The following is a 20,577-nucleotide window of genomic DNA, read 5'->3' as shown; positions in this document are numbered from 1 at the left end:
ACTGAAAGCAAGATTAGTGATGTAGTTAATTCACCTTCTGGCATTGTTTCTCAAAATATTTGAAACATTCATATTCCTAGGAAGAGGGGGTAAATTTCAGGGAATTTTTTGCAAAGAATGAAAAACTTTCTGGCTTTATTTTGCTAGCAGTCTTCAAGTGTTCAGACCTGGTTGAATGAATAAAGGGGAGAGGGAGTAATGGCTTGTTAGCAGAAAAGACAGGGAACTTTAGAGAATAAAATGAATGTTAGAGTACTAGAATGCAATTTCTGCCCTACTTAGGAAATTAGAGACAACACATGATATGGGTAATGTGCATAAAGAGGTTCGTTATCAGCAGAAGGAGCTCAAAAGGGCACAAATGCGGTAATATGAAACCATCAGGTTCTCAGGACTCCTGCAGGTGCAGAGAAAGTTCCAGTTGGAGTGGCAATGGCTCCTTTCTGCCTATGGGGTCAGCCCGAACACTGGAGCTATAACATGGGGCGGCAGGTTTCCGTTCTTATTCATCTGCCAATATCTTGCTTATTCTTTCTCTTGTTCACTTGATATGCCACCTCCTCCAGTCTAGCTGCCTGAGCCTCCATGATTCCCTACTTGAGGAAGGGGCTCTTAATCAGACATTTGTACTCAAATTCTGGCTCACTGTTTACTGGACAAACCACTTCACATTTTCTATGCTTAGAAAATGCATGATAAAGACTCTACATCATAAGTTTGTTGTGAAACTAGGGGAAAGAATCCATGAAGAGCACTTAAAAGTTTGGTCCACTTGGTAATTATCATCATGGTTACACTAATCTGCCTTAAGTCTTATGACTTTTATGAAATGATGCAAACTAATTGTATGCCCCCAACCTTTTTTTTTTTTAAAGATTTATTTATTTGTACATACGGAACCGGGGTACAGGCCAGAGGCTCAGGGGCGGTGAGAGGCTTCACCAGAGACAGAGTGGGGAGCAGAACAGGCAGATCGACGAAGTACACTGCTGAGGGGAGCAGCGGGTGGGTCAGGAGAGGTCTGCCACACCATGTGGTCACCTCCGGGGCAGGCGGGAATCGAACTCATGTGGAAGTGGCTTTAGCTTCTCAGTGCAGTGCTTTAACCCGCTGCGCCACCAGGGAGGGCCACCTCCAAACTTTTTTATGAGTTCCAATTCCTTCTGTACCTATGTTTAGACTCAATGCCGAATCCCTGAACTGAAACTGTCTTTCAACTCTTAGTAATATCTACACTTTAGTCAACTATCATGTGTTGGAAACTTAACTCTTACACATTAGCTAACTGTATCTTATCACAATAACCACATAGAGATATTTGTCTTCCTTCTACTGATAAGGGAACAGATGAGAGAGGTAAATAAATCTCCAAATTCAAATTGTAAACAGTAAACATTGAGATAAATACAATTCTTTTTGCAAAAATACCACATCACATTAGACTAGGTTCCCTCCTGCTTGTGTCATATACCTACATCTGGTCCTCTTGACTTAACAATAAGCACTTGCATGCTGGGAACATCTTCTATTTCTAATTTTCTTGTAAGAGTGAACAAGTTTAGCGCCATGTTGGCTAGGCCATAGATACTCACTAACTGTTCAGCTGAATGATGAGAAAAAAAATCTGTAAACAATTCTTTGAAACATTCTGTCTTACCTGGATAAATGACACCAAAAGGTAGGCTTAGGTTTGATTTAAAAAACTGACATCTTCACAACAAATTCTATCTATTGAACAAATATGTCAATGTACTTGCACAGTAAGAATGTAAGGGAGTTGCCCCCCATGGTCTGTCTCTACGTGACCTTGGAGATATAAGGACACATTCCTGTTAAGGGATTCTAGCTTTATCCTACCTATGACAACTGTGGCCAGGAGGCTCAGTGTGGCCCTGAAGTAACAAGTAACAGCTAAGTCTCCACTGAAGTGGACAGTGTGCCTATACAATCTGCAACCAGCAACATCTTTCTAAACTAGGGCAGCAGTGACCAATAGCTACTGTCCTCATCCAGTTCTTTTTAACATCACACAAAATTAAGGCTATAAATTAATAGAGTAATTTTATTTAGGCAGAATTATTTCCATGGAATTTTTCATAATGAGATCATAAAGAAAGAACTGGGATGATTTGTTTAATACCCTCATCCACAGAGAAATATTTGAAGAGTAGGTTTTATAGAAAATTATTCATATCTTCATTGCCAGGAAAACTAAAATATCTTTGTTCTATTTCAAATTATTTTATCTTTTGGTCTTATTTACTTAAAAAATTATTTTTGGTTTCCATGTGGAAACAAAATGAATTACCACAAGAAGGTTCATCTATGTGGGGCCCATTCAAAGAACTGACCTTGTTGGCGAAGTTATGGAAATTTTGGATATGACCATCACAGACATAATGGCTCTGATAATGATAGAGTTGCTAAATTATGATCTGAGCTTGGAAATAAAAGAGAGGAAGTTGCAAGGATCCTATTTTTAAGACAATGTCCCTGAACATGTCCTTGCAAATGAGAACAAGTAAGAAGAAATGAAGAGAATATCTGATGCTCAGACAGGATTATTTCTAAATAGAGAGTCTTTCAGCATTTTCTGTGACAAGTCAGCAACTCTTTAAATGAACCCCTCGCAATTTAAGAGCTGCACCTGGTTTAATTGATGACTCTCGTCATTTCCTCAATGGGTGTGCAAACCAGTCATATTTTGCTTTGCACTCAGAACGTCACTGTCACAGTGGCACTGAGCAATAGCATCCATTCATTCATTCAATATTAATTTGTGTGCTACATGTCTTTCTTATTCATCTCTCTTACATTGCATAGTTGGCATTGAAGGAAAAGAGACATAAAAAATTATAGGATTTGATCCTCACACTCCAGCATTGCATATTTGCAGAGATATAACACATGAAAGAGTGAAGAAGTCATATGAGGTTACATGCAATTAATGCCCAGGTGAATGGGAGAGACACTGAGTTCAGAAGAGTTTGAAAATTCTGTGAAAAGTCTAATTGAATCATCTGTGAAGAGTCTAAAGTGTAATAAGAGTCTGAACTTGTGCAAACGCTGTAAAGAGGGAGGAGCACAGCTTTCTCTCACAACCATAAGAGGACCACATTGACAGGAGCAGAACTGTATGGAAATAGGTGAGATATGGTTACATGGTCAGTGGAATGGGATTCAAACCTTCCTTGAATTTTCAGTATCTTTTGTTTACCTAAAAGTATTAAAAATGACTTACATTTTAAAGTGACAGGTTAAGAAACTGTCACTTTTTTGACATACACACACATAAGCACACAAATATTCAAAGCAACATTATTAATAACAACCAAAAAATAGAAACAGGAAAAAGCCCATCAATAGATGAATATATAAATAAAATATATCATATCCATACAATGGAATAGTACTTGGCATTAAAAAAAATGAAATAGTGATACATGTTATAACATAGGTGAAGCTTGGAAATATTAAGTGAAAGAAGCCAGCCACTAAAGATCACATTGATTGATAACCTACATATGAAAAGTTCAGAATAGAGCAATGCTAGGGCTGAGAAATTTAGGTGAAATGGGTAGTGATTACTAATGGGTACAAGAATTCTTTCCTGGTGATTAAAATGTTGATGATGCTTACATAATTCTAAATATGCATAAACTAATGAACTGTATACTCTAAGTGAGTGCACTGTATGATGTGTGAACTACATATCTTGATAAATCTATTATTAAAAACAGTCAAGAGAGGTAGATTCTAGGGAGCAGGGTATAAGAGTTTAAGGTGGTGGGAGAATTAAATTGTCACCAACTTTTTTTACAGTCAATAAAGCATAGTTGGGAATATATGGGGAAGAAGATCGAGCTTTCCTTATCACACTCATATCTTTTAAAAATATAGACCTTTTACAATCCTCATACACTGTTGGTGGAAATGAGGACTGGTTTGGTTCCTATGAAAAACAGTATGGAAGTTTCTCAAAACATTAAAAATAGATCTACTATATGATCTAGCATGCCCACTTCAAGGTATCTATCCAGAAAATACCAAAACACCAATTTGAAGGGATCTATGCACTTCTGTTTTCATTTAACTTCTCTTTACAATAGCCAAGGTGTAGAAACAACCTAAGTGCCCAATTATGGATACATGTATAAAAGAAAATGTATATATACACGATAGAATAGCATTCAACTATGAAAAAGACAAAATATTGCCATTTGTGACAACATGGATGGAATTGGAAAGGATTATTCTATGTCAGAAAGAGAAAGACAAATACCACATAACTAATACTCATATATGTAATATAAGTAACAAAGCAAAAGAAGAGACAAAGCCAAAATAAAACAAACACCCTTGTAATCTAACTTTAGAAATGAGGTTACCAGTAGGAGTGGTGGGAGCAATGGAGAAAAGAGACCCAATGGACTTCAGTGGAGAATCAGTTATGCCTTGGTCATAGTTATGTTATGGTAACATGTATTTGCGTAGTTATAAACTTATCACCCTAAAGCAAAAACAGATTATAAACACTTATCTCAATTAAAAACAAACATAATAAATAGTCTTCTTCACTTGAAATCCTTAAAAACATACATAGGTCTTTTATTTCTCTAAATTTTCATAGCTAGTTTTAAATTTACTCTGATGTTTCAAAGAAAAAAATAATGGCCATTCATGGATACACACACACATACCCCTTAGGAGTCCCTAACAAATATGTCTTGTTCAATCATTCCTGTCCATTCCCTAGGTCCCTCTGGATTTCTGGGGAAATTACGATTATTGAATTTTAATTCATCCCAGCAGTCATTTATTGAGTGCCTGTCTTGGGGCAAGCACACACAGCAAGCACGTCCATGCAAGGGTGGGGAGGTAAATAAGAAAGACATTTTATTCCAAAGTGCTTACCACTCCAGAGGGAAATAGGACAGTTACACGGGGACCTTGAAAAAAAGGGGAAATGTCAGTGTTGTGTGCTGTCACAAACTTTCTGGTTGATCAGAATGATGATTTGGCCAAGTATTTGCAAAGTGTCTACCCCCAAATCACCTTGAATGTGTTTGTTAACAAAGCAAATCCTACACTTCACCCCCGATTAACTGAATGGAAGTCTCTTACAGAAATGCCCAGAAATATAGATATCCATGTAATTCCACATTCCACTCCACTCCACAAAATCCACCCAGTCTACAACATGGAGGTTGTTTCCAGAGAATGAGGTTGGAGTAAATAATTAGACCAAAATTTCCTCAACTGTATTCTACAGAACAGTACTTCATGCAATTAATAGGTATTTCTTAGGGGAAAATAGTCTCAGAGGTAAAATAAATTTAGGAAATCTTTGTGTCAAATAAAATTTAATTGACTTATTTATTACAGAATGCTCAGAGACTTCAATGGCTATGCTCTCTGCAAATGGGACACAGACTGTGGTATTACCAGACCTACTTCAGTAGGGATCCATTTTTTCACATGTCAACGGATGCACTAAATTAACCTATCTCACCTACAAAATTCATCTATAAAACTCATCTACAAAAATAAAGAGAGGATATAATCTGGAAAAAATATTATGATGCTCCAATTTTTAATAGAAAGAGAAACAAATGTAAGTTGGTAAGAGTTTAAAATATAATTTTCCTCTGAGCAATAGCTCAAATGCTCTTTTTGGCACACTAGTTGTCACTTGGATTAATATTCATTTACTGAGGAAGGGGGTGTTTAACTTGATTTGAAGATTTATTTGCAGCAAAGTTCATCAAGACCAGATTAGCGTGGAGTATGGCACATTTCCTCTATGGTTTCCAGACAGAGCATAATAGGTTGTATAACTGTGGGCACAAGCCCAGAATGGAGAGCTGGAACAGTAGCCGCATCCACTTCTTGGTCACTGGGGTCCTAATCGTCTCATACGGAACTATCTTATGATCCTGGGTTGTAGCCAGTAATTTTCCCAGCCAGGACTCAAGATCAACAGCTGGAGGGCTGAGGGCCTCTGAACCTGGACACTGCTTGCAACTTGAGCTCCCTAGAGACTCCTCAAAGGCAATAGAAGAAATGCTCTAGTTTCTCAATCTCAGAGGCTTCATCATCCAACCAGTCACCCAAGCCAAAAGTGGAAGGGTTCATTCCAGACTTTTCTCCTTTCCTAAGTTAATTAGTTACCAAATCTGTTGCATTTCTGACTTAAATATTTCTCAGTTCAGCTCCTCCTCTATATTCCCACTGCTACTGCCCTAGTTGAGGCTTCCATTATCTCACTCCTGAACTATTTCAACAGCTTTCCAATTGGACTTCCTGTATGAATTCTCCCTCACCTCCAATCCATCTTTCACTCTGACCAATGCACATTTTATCAGACCACTTTCCAGTTTAAAAATCCTCTACAGCTCCCAATAAGCAGCTTCCTAATAATTTGGGGAACCAATAGAACCCCAAAGCATGTTCTGCAGAACACTAAAACAGTAAGTGATTCACATCAAAACAAGTTTCTTTAAAATTGGAGGTCAGGTGTATTAGTGGTCAGTACCATGAAAAGGGCACCCCAACAGTGCTGACCTCCAAAAACAGGTTGAATAATTCCTTGAGAAAGGCCCACTCAAGAAACTAAGGAATACTTTCAGAGTCTGTCAATGTCGTTGGCTAAGGAATCTTAGAAGTTATTTAACAAAAATGCTTATAGGATAGTGGGTATTTTTTATCCCTTTTAAAAATGATTTGGTTTACAATCAGGAACATCCTCGAGTTATATCCAAACTGAAACTTCAAAACTATTCATCTTCCTTAAGTGCATGGAGGTGAGGCTTTACATTCACAGCATCTTTGCAAACCCTAAATGAAGAACTGAAGATTCAAATACCCCAAAAATCAGATAGCTAAAAAATGAGTTTCCAGAAAAGGTATCTGATGTGTGTTCTCCCCCCAATGTCCTTAAGCTATCTTTTTACTAAACTCGTCACCAAGTTAGACAAATCCTCAGTGTTTGAGGTGGCAGCTGGCTGGCATTTTGAAAGCCAGCTTCTCTATGTAAATGCAAGACTCAAATAAAAAAATTCTAACAACTAGTTGCACATCTTACCGCCAGAACATATTTTAGTGAAAAGGGATATGAATCAAAACATTCACAGAATCTAGGTTATGCATTTCCTTGTCCTTTTTCTACCTTATTTATAGTCTTCTTTCTTTTAAAATTTCTTGGATAATTCACCCACACCAAGTTTAGAATGTGACATGAACAATTTTTTTTAAAGATTTATTTATCTATGCATACAGAACTGGGGTACAGGCCAGAGGTGCAGGGGCAGTGAGAGGATTCGTCAGAGACAGAGCGGGGAACAGAACAGGCAGATGGACAAAGTACACTGCTGAGGGGAGCAGAGGGCAGGTCAGGAGATGTCTGCTGCACCATGTGGGTCAACTCTAGGGCATGGATCGAACTCATGCTGAAGTGGCTTTAGCTTCTCAGTGCTGTGCTTTAACCTACTGCGCCACCAGGGAGGGCCTGGCATGTACAATTTTTTTTTAAAGATTTATTTATTCATGCATACAGAATTGGGGTACAGGCCAGAGGTGCAGGGGTGGTAAGAGGATTCACCAGAGATAGAGTGGGGAGCAGAACAGGCAGAGTGGGGTATAGAACAGGTACACTGCTGACAGGAGCAGCAGGCAGGTCAGGAGAGGTCTACTACGCCATGTGGGTCACCTCTAGAGCCAGCGGGGCTCGAACTCATGCTGAAGTGGCTTTAGCTTCTTAGTGCTGTGTTTTAACCCACTGTGCCACCAGGGAGGGCGTGGCATGTACAATTTTTAAAGCTACCTTGGTACAGTGCATATTTCAAAACCAAGCAAAATAATATCCTCTTTCAACATACTATTCAGGCCTAACAAAAGCCCTAGTAGTTAGGGTATCTTGCATAGCTTTTAAAATTGTAGCTTTGATCTAAAGAATTACACACACACTCATACTTTATTCAAACTACACATTTGATGAAGGCCTTTATAATAGCAAATAGTTAAAATAGCAACTTTTTAACTAGCAACTAGTAAATTTTTAACTAATAGTATGCTTCAGTTATAAGAACTATCTTGCCTTTCATACTGCACTATACACTATACTCATAATAATTTAAAAATTAGAAATAAACCAATCTCCAAAAATTATATATTTTATAAATTATTTTAATTTTGAAAATGAGAATATTCAAGCAATGTGCATACAATACATATGCTAGCTTACCTTTAATCTAGCTCCATATATCTATTTTAAGACTGCAAAACCAGGCTCTCCCTGGTGGTGCAATGGGCTAAAGTATCGCATTATGAAGCTCTCCAAAGCCACTTCAGCATGAATTTGATCCCCAGTCAGGGAGCTGACCCACATGGCGTGCAGACTTCTTCTAACCCGACCACTGCTCCCCTAAGCGTTGTACTTTGTCAATCTGCCTGTTCTGTTTCCTACTCTGTCTCTGGTGAATCCTTTCACCCACTATACCTCTGGCCTGTACCCCAGTTGTATAAGCATAAATAAATAAATCTTAAAAAAAAAAAACTGCAAAACCTGTACATTCTGGCCTCCCTGGTGTGCAGCAGGTTAAAGCACAGCTCTAAGAAGCTAAAGCCACTTCAGCATGAGTTCAATCCCACCCCGGAGCTGACCCACATGGCACAGCAGGACCTCTCTTGACCGGTCTGCTGCTCCCCTCAGCAGTGTACTTTGTCCCCTGCTCTGTCTCAGGTGAATCCTCTCACTGCACCTGCACCTCTGGGCTGTACCCCAGTTCTGTATGCATCAATAAATAAATCTTTCAAAAAAAAAAAACTGTACATAAGGTAGCTATGTATACCCATGTACCAACTACACACTGTTGTAGAGTAAGCAACTGAACTAAGAGCTTGATTAAAATAACATCAACAGAGACATAATGCAATCTTCCCTTTATTCCTTATCACTGTTGACACAGTTCTGTAAGCTTAAAAAAAAAGCTCTCACCACTGAGTATGCCTGGCTCTGCAGACATCACTAGAGAGAGGGAGGAAATCTACCTTAAGTCCTCCTACCTTAAGAATCATGGTTGTCAGAACAGCTATTGCACAAAAGCACGTGACCATCGGTAAGGTGATCTGCCCATTAACAAAAGGTCAAGAGGAGCATCAACCCATGAAAGGGACCTTTGCTCCAGCCACTAGAAAGATACAATCTTCCCATCTCCCCATGATGAATGTTGTTTCCCGTCATTGGCCAACTGGTCCACCAGACAAGTTCTAGTATAAGTTTCTGATCTCAGGATGCCAACATCTAATCACCTTATGTAGTATTTACATCTCTCCGTGGGAATCAGGGCCTTTATTCTATCCTAATATATACTCCCAATTCCAGTTTGTCGTTTCCGGTTTTACATGTTTCCTCAAAAGAGACTTCTAGAACTTCTAATGGAATGCAGAAAGATGTATATATCATACACATGTAGCTCAATGAATTTTCACTGTTTATACTCTGTGTAACCAGCAAGCCATCAAAATTGACTTTTTAAAAGGAACACAGGAATTCTGCTTAGATTTACTAAAGGTCCTGGCCTCTGAGTTAGTATCTTCCAAAACAAGTCCTGCCTTCATCACTGTAAATGAAACTCTCTTTCCTGTTACCTTTCTGCCCCTACTCAGTCAATATATCTTTTAAAAATGAGACTGTCATCAGAACTGTAAAATTTCACAACGTTAATTCTTATGCCCACCAATCCTCCCACTGTTTTACACAGCAGGAATCATAGTGTAATAATCACTTTGGGGGGGATCTAAAGAATCATGCTGGTCTGGTCATGACAGTGGAGCACAGCTGAGACAAAAGTTCATCAGATACATGCTTTTCTCTATCTGCTTACTGTCTTCTGAGACCTTGGTATACCTGAAAGTTGTCTGGAAAGTTGTCTTAAGCTTTCTTTACAAAACTAACATTTACATCTTTTCTTTTTGCCATTGCTAAAAAGCATTTAAGTATTCCAAAACATAATAATAGTAAAGCACAGTATACAAATAAACCTTAGGTCACCAGTTGTAGCAAAACTATTTTCATGTATGAAAGTGAATACCCATTTCTAATGGAAAATAACAAACAGCCCCTTTAGAGTTTCGCTGGCATTTTCAGCAGTATGTTGTGGCAATACCTTCAAAGTGCATGCTTTCACCTACTGGCATGATTACATGCAGACTGGCCCATCCCTAGTATAGATGAAGCAGCATCCCTTTGGGTCTCCAGTCACCTTCCACCCTTTTTCACTCTGCTCTTCATGGGGTGGCTGACCTGTACATTGTATCCTTTGGCTTCTGGTTGGATTTAGCCTAAGGGAGTTTAAGGAAGCATCATAGTGAGGGAGGATTAGAAACACCAGAGTGAGGGAGGAAGAGACATTAGGGTAAGTATCCCTGACTTCCTTTGGGGTGATAGCAGTGTGACTGCCTTCCTCCACAGTTTTAGTTTGTATCCTTATGAACAAAACCCAGTCTTTTCAGGTTTGTGTAATGCTGCCCTTTCTGAAGCCAGTGGGGCCTACAGTTGATAGTAGCTCTACAGGTACTTCCCTACCCCTTATAATCTCCTCATCCCATACCAACGCCTTTTCATTTTATTAAGCCCTGTAAAAATTATTCTAATTTGAGGGTGCTATCTATTCTTTGTAGGGATTCTGATTGATACGACTGCCCTCCCACACTCAGAACTCACAGTTCCTTTTACCTTTTACAAATATTGCTGTCCCTTTTACCTTTTAAAAATATCAGTACTGACTCATGCAAATGTTTTTCTGAATTAGAAGTTCATGCAGATTAATTGTAAATGGGGAAGACCAATATTTAAAATGCATTGTTGGTCTCCTGGCTAAGGCCAAACATCACATTGACTTGTAGGTGTCACCAAGACTTGCAGACAAATGAAGGAGAATGCCAGCATTTCCCTAAGACATAAAGTCTCTTTCTGACATTCTCTAGCAGTGACTTTTCATGTCCGTTTGAGCTTTATGGATGTATTATCACTTTAATACATCAATCACTAGGGACTTCAAGCCAGATCAGAAAGCAATATCAAATAAGAACTTGAAAGAAATTGGGACCCTAATCTGGATTCCAACTAGGTAAAGTTCCCACAATCTTGGGTCAGAAAGCAATCTGTTTTGGGGATTCTCCCAACACCCAACTGCTCTGTAAGTTGTCAAGCAAGCACCACACAAATAATAAGGTTATACCAGCCATTGTTGGTTTATTCCACTTTGTATATAATTGGGCCTTAGAATTTGGCATCATAAAAAGAACATTGCTCTAGAACAAGAACTGAGGAGGGTTCTAGGTCTAGTTCTAGCACATATTACCTAGGTTATTCTAAACAAGTTGCCTAACACCTTTGGGACTCAAGTCATTTCACATTTGAAGGAGGGTAGCTGGGTGGCTGCAAATGCTAAAGTTTTTGTGGATACCTTATAACTACATTATTACAATAAAGAGAATCTAAATTCGTCTTATGGAAATGGAGGCCAGTGTCTAAAGCTGTTCCTTATAATCAAGAGAATTCTTTGAAGTCTTATATTTTGATTTAAATTTTTAAATAATTGGATTTATTCTCAAAAAAGAATGAATGTATAATAGGGGCAGATATGTATAAATTTTAAAACAGGCTCATCCTTTAGGGCCCTCCCTGGTGGCACAGTGGGTTAAAGCACAGCACTAAGAAGCTTAGGCCACTTCCGCATGAGTTCGATCCCCGCCTGCCCGGAGGAGATCCACATGGCGCAGCACACCTCCTCTGACCGGCCTGCTGCTCCCCTCAGCAGTGTACTTCCTCACTCTGCCTGCTCTGCTCCCCCCTCTGTCTCTGGTGAATCCTCTCACCTCACCCTCAGCATTTCTGGCCTGTACCCCAGCTCTATATGAATAAATAAATAAATCTTTAAAAAAAAATGCTCATCCTTTAATGTGACAACTCTGTTTTAAGGAAGTTATTGTGAAGAAATGTGTCATGCTTACACAAAATTTATATATATAAAATGCTAACTGTAGCATTTACCTGCAGGACTGGAAAAGGGGAAATATCCCAAATCTATTAGTAGTCTAATTCCACTATGGTAAATCCACTCTAGACGGGCATTATACCACTCAGTTCATTAAAAAGAAACTGATATGGAAAAGTATTCGTGGTATGTGTTTAGATCAAGAAAACAATAGTATTTGTTGTGTTTGTATTCAATTTTATAAATTTACAAATATGATATATGTGCTTGTGTTTTGACTTAATATACCAATCAATGTATAGAAAGAAGGTCTGAATCTACACCTACTAAATTTCTAATAACAGTTAACTACGGGGATGGGAAAAGTTTGGGAAGTCATCAAGAAAGACTAATTTTTTTTACACTATACAGTTTTTTATTGATTAGATTTTTTTTTCCCAAACATATCATTTCATTGAATTTAAGATACCCACAATTATAAAACTCAACATTAGATTATATACTACTTGGGGGAAAAAAATCTATGGGGTACCATTTGTTTTAAGATGTAGCCTTATTTCAGATATATCACAGTAAGTCATGCAGGATCAATTAAAAAACTGTATGTTAATTCAGAAAATTTCACAAATATAGGAAAAACTAATATTGGCATTGAGGAACATTATATTTTATGTATCAAATTTATGGACTCCAGTTAACTAACAATTACATGTAGCTATCCAGTGGTCTTTTCTTTTTTAAATCAAATTTGTATTTAACCTTCTTTGATTGTGTGGTCAGATTACTTACTCTTCTGTATTATCTCAGAGCTTCAAAAAAGGCCCTGCATATTGTGATAATGAAGAAGTTTTCTGTGCTTCATCCATATAATATCAGTGAAATATATGAGCAGGTGTAACTCCTTTCTGAAAGGAGTAGAAAGTAAAAATGACTTTAAAAAAATAATAATGAATATCTCCTAGAATTTACTATATTCCTGGAGGGTTCCTATTGATTTATCATTACTCGAGTACATCCCAAAGGATAATAATTATATGCTAAACAAAATTCTATAAATCAAGAAAGCAGTAAACAATAAATACAATAGAACAATTACCAATCATACCAAATCACTTACCAATCACAGGACAATTATTCAAACTGGTTTTGTTCTCACTCTTCTAGTACATAGCTTAGACAACTGGTTATATTAGTCATGAAGGAAAAAGAGGTTATTATAAAGCAGAAATATCTCTATATAGTCATCAGTAAGAGTTAGGAGAAGCTTGCCTCTCAGAATGCTTTTGCCTTTTTTTTTTTTTTTTAGAGCTGTGACTCTAGTGTTTGCAGCTCAAATTTCTGTGGGCTGGAAGTGCACCATGGGTATTGGCAAGCAAACGAGCAATAGATAAGAATCCTTTTTGGCTTCTAGATTTTAAAAAAAAATCTTAAATAAAACATTTCCTTTTCAAACATATAGTGCTCTCAAAGGTGTGCATGCACAAGCCTTCCTCCTTCAAAGATTTTGCAATGGCCAGATATCCAGACTTAAGATTCAACACCTTACCCATTATGCACAGAATGCTACAGTAACTGATCATTTCAAGATGTCAATGGTATATGGTGGCATTTGTATCTCAACTGAAGAAAGTATTTATGGGCAAGTAGAACAAAATTTGGATGTGGAGTAACGTGAGAAATAATCTAGTCAAACCTCTTAGTTTTATAGAAGGAAACTGAGGATTCACACAATGAAAAGACTTAAATTAAAAGTTACTGTTAATAAATCACAAAGACCAAGGCTTTAAGTCCTAATCTTCTTTTCATTATACTCTCCTGCCCCTTTTCTAAAACAAAACACAACAACCTAATCCTCAAGAAAATAGTGCTTCATTCTTTTACATGACAGCAATATAATACTTTTGAAAATTCCAGTCAACAAACAAGCAAGTACTCAAAATAAACCAAAGTGTCTGGTGGGATGATCAAAACCTGCAAAGGTAGAGGTGTTCAGTTCTCAAATGCACAAGTATAGTCATAAAATGAAGAATAGTATTAATAATAGCAGAAAACATGTTTTAAGACTGTAGACATACTAATTTGTCTACTATTTAAAATTACCCAAGAGGTACTTTCCTTTATTATTGTCATTTGAGGGATGTGGACACAAAAGGTACAGGGAGTTTAAGAAATATACCCAGAATGACACACTAGGAAGAGTGGAGTTAGAAATTCTGACAATCTTGCACTGAATTTCGATTTTTAATCACGACACTCTTACACTGCATCACTGTTTCATAATACAAAGTGCAAAAGTAAACTTGACATTTTTCTGACTAGTAGATATACTCAGTAGAAGATAAAATCTTTAATAGTTTTATGGAGGTTAAAAATGATTGAGAAACACGTTTAATAACTAACCACTTGCCAAACTTTCAACAGATCTGCTAATAGGATTACACTGAAGATCAGATTCTCTTTATATTATATAATTCCAATGCTAAAAAGAAGATATTAAAGAGTAATAGGAGTAAAAAGGGCAAAGTAAATGAACTCATGCAACTACAAAATCAAGCTTCGAATAACTGACAGACCCCCAGATTCATGTTATGATGTGTTGTTTATATCAATCCCCCTGAACAAAAGTATTAAAACTGTACATTTATATTATAAATGAATATAAATGTAGCAGGAAAACAAGTATTGGCCATTGAATCTTGAAAGCTCTTATGTGATGTCACTGGACAATCTTCCCTTTGGCAAATCACTAAGTAGTAAGTAAAAATGACTGCACAGTTTCCCCTCAGACTCACACTCTTCAGTCTCAAAACATCAAAATCCAAGGCATACAAATTTTTAACCCCCAGTCTGCTTGCAATTACTTTACACGAATTCCCAAGTCCCCTTAAGTTTGCTCACTAAGTAGTAGCTGACTAGCATCCTGTCCTTATGAGAACACATGCATGTACTCAGGTCCCGGGCTATATCCTAGAGCAATTGCTGTGTTCACATGGCCAGAGGCAAACACATAAAAGGAATCTCAACCAGCCTGATTTAGTTTAGAATACACAGAGTATGTATCTACAAACCTTTCTAGGTATCGTGTTTTACTTGGCTTCAAGGCTACCTGAGCTCTCACTAGATGACTATTACAAAGAACGAGTGGAAGAGGGAAAAGAGAATGGAAAGTGAGAAGCAGTCTAATGTCTACTTGTCCTCCTGGAGCGGCATCCTTTCACTTAGGCAAAGGATATTAAAGGGAGACACTGAGTAAAATGAGAATTATCTAAGAGATAAGGTCAAAGTTGAAACTCAGAAAGGCAATGGCAATGGGATGTCTCCTCACCTCCCCCTTAAAAGCACATTTTTCATAGCTATTGCAGACCTTCCTACCAGAATACCTTCTAACACCCAGTAAAGTGATATTCAGTGAGTACATGTGAAGTCACAGGACCATCTTCTAAAATGTGATCAACTCATGATAATCTAATAGTAAGAAGAACACCAGCAGGAAAGGAGATACAGAATCCCCTGGGGAATAGTGAGACGATCCTAATATTTCTCTCTATCACTAGAAAATGGAAAATTAGCAAGAAAACAATAGTACTGATGACCTTGCAGAAGCAAACTCATGGATTATTTTCAGATTTAAGGAATCTACAAATCATTTCATTTGAATGACTTACTAATAAATGATTCATTATTAAATGACTTAGAAAATAATTGTTGCTAAGAGTTGCTTGAAGATAAATTTCTATCATTTACCTAAAACAGACTCTGGACAAACAGCAAAATCACTCACCTCAGTAAAACAAGTTGATTTTCTCAAAATTCTAATGCAAACCATGAGTTGCACTTGGCTTCCCTTTCTGACCAGTGACCAGTGATGCCAACATCCAGACCATGGATTCCCTTACAGAACAGCCTTATTCTCTAGAAATAAGTCAGAAAGACTCTCTGACCCCAGAAGGGTTTTTCTGATCCACCAAGCCAAAAAAGACCATTGATCTTATTTCCAAGAGAAATCTACTCCTTAATATCCTTAGAGTGGTCTTCTGAATGTCCCTGGACACATAAAGCCTGTCCCCTAGCAAGCACAAGGACATAGCTTTGTATTTTGAAAAAAAACTTTATTTTATCATTGAAAGTAAAACTGTTTATTCTCTTGTGGATATAGTAAGTTTCAATTCACTTGGTTATCTTTCTATATGTCAAAAGCAGTTAATTTTCCTTCTCCAAAAGCTCTAAGGTGAAAATCTCCCACTTAGTATTAAGCATCAACTAGCAAAGATGGAGTATATCTATACTGAACATGTGTGAATGAATGAGAGGGCACAGTGTGACATGGGCACAGAAGAACAGACATTTAGGTGAACATACATGATTACACAGCTCATTCATAGAAAACAAATAGTTTAAATAATATATAGTTGTCCTTATAAAAATGTGTAAGTACATATACATTTAAATATGTTCTTTAATACATACAGATGATACATACACATAGTTTGTAAATTTTACCTTCCTTTACTTTATGTACATAAGACTGCTAACAGTATTAATAAATATATCATGGCTCCTTTCTACCATTGAGAAACACTTAAAAGAATATATTTTCTTGAATTATGACCTAATGATTATTTTCTTTCAGTGTAAAAGATCAGGCCTCTCTCTCTAAATACTATAGAATTTAAACACTTTCAAATGGAAGCAACTGTGCAGAGAAATCAAACATTAATTTTGTGTGCAGCTAACCCTGGCTTTACAAAGTATTCTAAGATTCACTATTTTATTTAAATTGCTCAAAATCTTATCAGGTGCATGCTGGAGCTTTAAATCTTACAAAAAAGCACCTCTAGTATTAGGACATTTCTAGTCCTAGTGTGCTGAAAATTTTTAGCAAGAAGGAACAGCATTTCACAGACTAGGATGCAAGGCACAGTAGCAGGTTTAGAATGATATATTTACATATATGTGCATTGATTATCTGAAAGAATAGGTAACACTATGTTATCAGCAACTATGTCTGGGTGGTGAACTTTAGGTAACTCTTGCTTTTTATCAGCTTTACACATATCCCTATAAAAATGCTCCTCTGATTGTGTAATAAACTTGCTGAATGAGAAAAGAATTTATTCCTATCATGATTCCACAAACATCAAAATACACAATGAATGCATTTATAAACCATGCATACCACGTAGGAGATCTGTCAAAATCTATTGTGAATCAGCTTTAAGACAGTGTATGTTGGGGGCTCAATCAGTGAAAAGCATCTTGGCCACTAACTCCTGTACTAAAGCCCAGTGAGGGCAGTTAAATTAGACTGAACTACCCTCACAGAGGCAAACAGAGAATGTGTAATGTAACTGCCTGGTCTAGATATGGACTCATCCAGGAGCACATGCTCCATTATCCATGTTGGGATAACAGGAGAACAACCATGATGCGCAGTGTGAAATCTCAAGTTCCTATGCAGGGTTTGTCTGCAGAGCATTAAAGGATCTTTTGCATTTCTTTGTAATTCTGGATAATGCTGACACTTAACTCCCCTCCTAGAAATCGGAGCAGGAGTTAATGACTTATCCAAAAAGGCTACCTAGGATTCAAGAATCTAAAAAGCCTAGTTTCAAATACTCCAGTAGGGTCTTCTTCCTTTCTCTTTATATATAGATAGCATACGAAATACAGAGGTTACAAATAAAATCCAGGGTCTGGAAATATACTATCAACCTCTGGACCAGACTCCTAAAAAAAAAGAATCACCCCTCAAAGTACCAAAATTGTTCTGTGTGGGGTGCTGACAGTGCATGAAATGCTTTATTCTTAGTCAGAATGAGATGCTCTTATTACAGACTTACTGTGTGAACACATTGAATATAATCGCTCATCACATGTTAAACCCCACAAGACATTTCAACAGCACAGAGTGGTAGGACATAGGCCAGTGGCTCCCAACCCCCAAAGGAAGTGCCGTACTCAGCTTTTAGTGCCTGTATGTGCTCGGACTGCAGCTGGCCATCTGAGAAAGCCTCTCCAAGCCTATCCACCAGACCTGTTCGAGAGCTGTGCTTCAATCTGGGCAAACCCCCACACTTACAGCCATAAATGCATTGGCACTGAGAAAGACTGCTGAGGATGTGGCACTCCAGGTGTGGCTTTACTTTTCACTTCACCAGGTCAGCTATTTAGGCCTAGTCTTCTTCATTGGCTTGAAGCTTTGTTCACACCATCTTGGGTAACACATCACATTATTCTTCCTTATAAAAACAAACAAACTCAAATGAGCATTCAGAGTCAGTTTACCCCTCCGAACACCTCTGACTTCCCCCTCTGGTTTATGAGACACCTTTCAATCCCACCCCTCCATACTTTCCAAAGAGGACTGACCAGATACCCTTCTTCATTCCTGGGTGTCCCATTTCTCACCTCGGCAGATGTGCACAATCCAGAGCAGCTAAGCCTGTCAGCTACCACTGAGTCACCAGGAGCACAGCACTGCAGTACTTACACTCTCCACCATCAACTACCACCACCAAGTCAAGTCACTGCACTCTCCATGTCCCACTCTACAGAAACACTCTGCTGTCCTAAGAGGCTGGAGCAAAGGGGGAGAAAGAAGCAGAATATCTGAAAGGTACACAGCTCTGGAAAACAAAGTGCTGGGTACACTAGTTCCTAGCCAGCTCTATTCACAGCAACCGGACTCGAAAATGACTGGCTATTCCGAAGAAACTCCATCCACTTAAGAGCAATTTAGTAGCCAAGTTTAAAATCAAGCATTGAAAATAAGTTACAAGTGAATAAGGCATCACATGTTTCATAACTGAGTGTGGAGAGAGGGGCAGAACTAATCAGATCTCCTGAGTAACACAGCAGAGAAGCTGGGTGACTGACCTCCTCAAGTTGTATTGTCCGTTCCCCACATCACTGGCAAATGGGACCTCTGTTTCGGCTACCAATGCTTCAGAACAGTCCCTTGCAGTAAACTGGCAGTCTGATAATTTACGAGCACGTTGGGTAACACACAGAAGAGACTTTGTGGAAAGAGTTAGTGTTAGAGCTAACACAGAGACAGGAAAGGAAAATGGAATGCCTTATCAGAACAGAGGACTTCTATCTTTCACAGATAGCACATCATTTGATACATACGTCTGCACTGACGTATACCATAGGTTTTTTTTTTTTTATAATCTGTTTATTTGGTGGTTTAGCCAGAGAACCTTATATAACACATTCCTATTTCAAATGTAGCAACATGTATGGCATTGCACTTGTGTAAAATTCATACTTTCCACAGCATGTCCCCTTGGCCATCCCCAATCATGCTATATAATTGATGAGAAATACAGAAGTACCAACAGTAACAGTAAAAAAAAAAAAAAAAATTTAGTAGACAGTTAGCCTATATTCAAAAGCTAACATTCTGATGGCATGACTTTAGAGATTTCAGAAAACCACATCCATCCTCTGATTTTAATAGAGTCCATGTAACTGACCAATGGAGGGAAAAAGAGTCTAGTCTTTTAAGCCAAACAAGTGAACCTACTTCTGTCTTCTAGGGTAGAGTGTGAGAACACTACCCACTCCCTCTGCAAGGGGTGTCAGATGCCCACAATCTTGCCCCTAATTTCCCTAACAAAGAGGCAATAGATCTGCACCTCTTGTTTGGCCAGAAAGCGCATAATACAGCTACAGCTGAGGAACTTCCATTCATGCTAGCTCAATAAACAATGTGTTTTATATAATAAATGAGCCTCCTCTATGAACCCTGTTATTGGAAAACACAGGCACTTTCTGCATAGTTTAAACTAGTCTACAAGGAGCAGTTACCCCTTGTGAGATCAAATGTGGATTGAGTAATGTATAGATCTGAGCAGCCTACACTCTTAGGTGCCTCTGCTATCACCTTCATTTTTCATTTGACAAGAAATTACACAATAAAGAATAATTTCCATTAATTCTGAGTATACAGAGAACATTTTCACAGCAGCCAGCAAGCCCCGAATGATGTTAGCTTTCTGCTCCATGTTCCCTGCGTTGCCTAAGAAATAAGGAGGGATGGGGGTGGGGGGGAGTGGGAGGAGGGAGAGGAGGGGAGAGGGAATCAGCTATCTATGAAAATACTTACAGCCTCCGAGTCTTCAATTCCATGCAGGTACAAATTGTCATACATGGAGGTCTGATAATCCAGAGCACCTCTTTCAAGGCAAAAACAAAATTGGTACAGAAGCCACAGCTAGAGCTAAAAGATAGAAAAGGCCTATTTGAAAGAACTGCGCCTGCCTTATTAATTCTTGTGGATTTACCAGGCAAGATGCTATTCATTCATATCACATAGGGTAAGGTTATCCCCAGAGACAGTCCAGACCTGGCATTTTATCTGCCTTCCCCATACAGAGCATAAAAAAGCAAAACCCTTCCTCAACACAGACTGGTGACTGAGCTAGGAAAGCGGCCTCTGATTGGCTCAGCTCCCCTGCTTCAGTCAGCTGAAGAGCGTTCCCTGGGAGAGTGGAGGGTGACTCGGAGCATCCTACCCAGCAAAAAGCTGCTTCCTGTTTCGCCTGTATTGTACAGTGCTGCAATAAACACTCAT

At 38.2% G+C, this 20,577-nt stretch overlaps 1 protein-coding gene across 1 annotated transcript in view; it reads right to left on the bottom strand.

The window, feature by feature from the left end:
- CACNB4 (calcium channel, voltage-dependent, beta 4 subunit) overlaps window positions 1–20,370 on the bottom strand; it is a 127,196-nt gene extending 106,826 nt beyond the window's left edge. The window contains exons 1-2 of the mRNA XM_012727362.1: window positions 20,110–20,370; window positions 18,079–18,238 (exon numbers count right to left, since the gene is read on the bottom strand). Of these exons, the coding sequence (XP_012582816.1) occupies window positions 18,079–18,084 (6 nt within the window). The 5' untranslated portion in view covers window positions 18,085–18,238; window positions 20,110–20,370. The remainder of the gene's footprint in view (window positions 1–18,078; window positions 18,239–20,109) is intronic.
- Window positions 20,371–20,577: the final 207 nt, after the last annotated feature.

This window comes from Condylura cristata, unplaced genomic scaffold (assembly GCF_000260355.1).
Source record: "Condylura cristata isolate star-nosed mole 26May11 unplaced genomic scaffold, ConCri1.0 scaffold00002, whole genome shotgun sequence".
Classification (NCBI taxonomy): Eukaryota; Metazoa; Chordata; class Mammalia; order Eulipotyphla; family Talpidae; genus Condylura; species Condylura cristata.
This window is presented reverse-complemented; position numbering and strand designations above follow the sequence as displayed.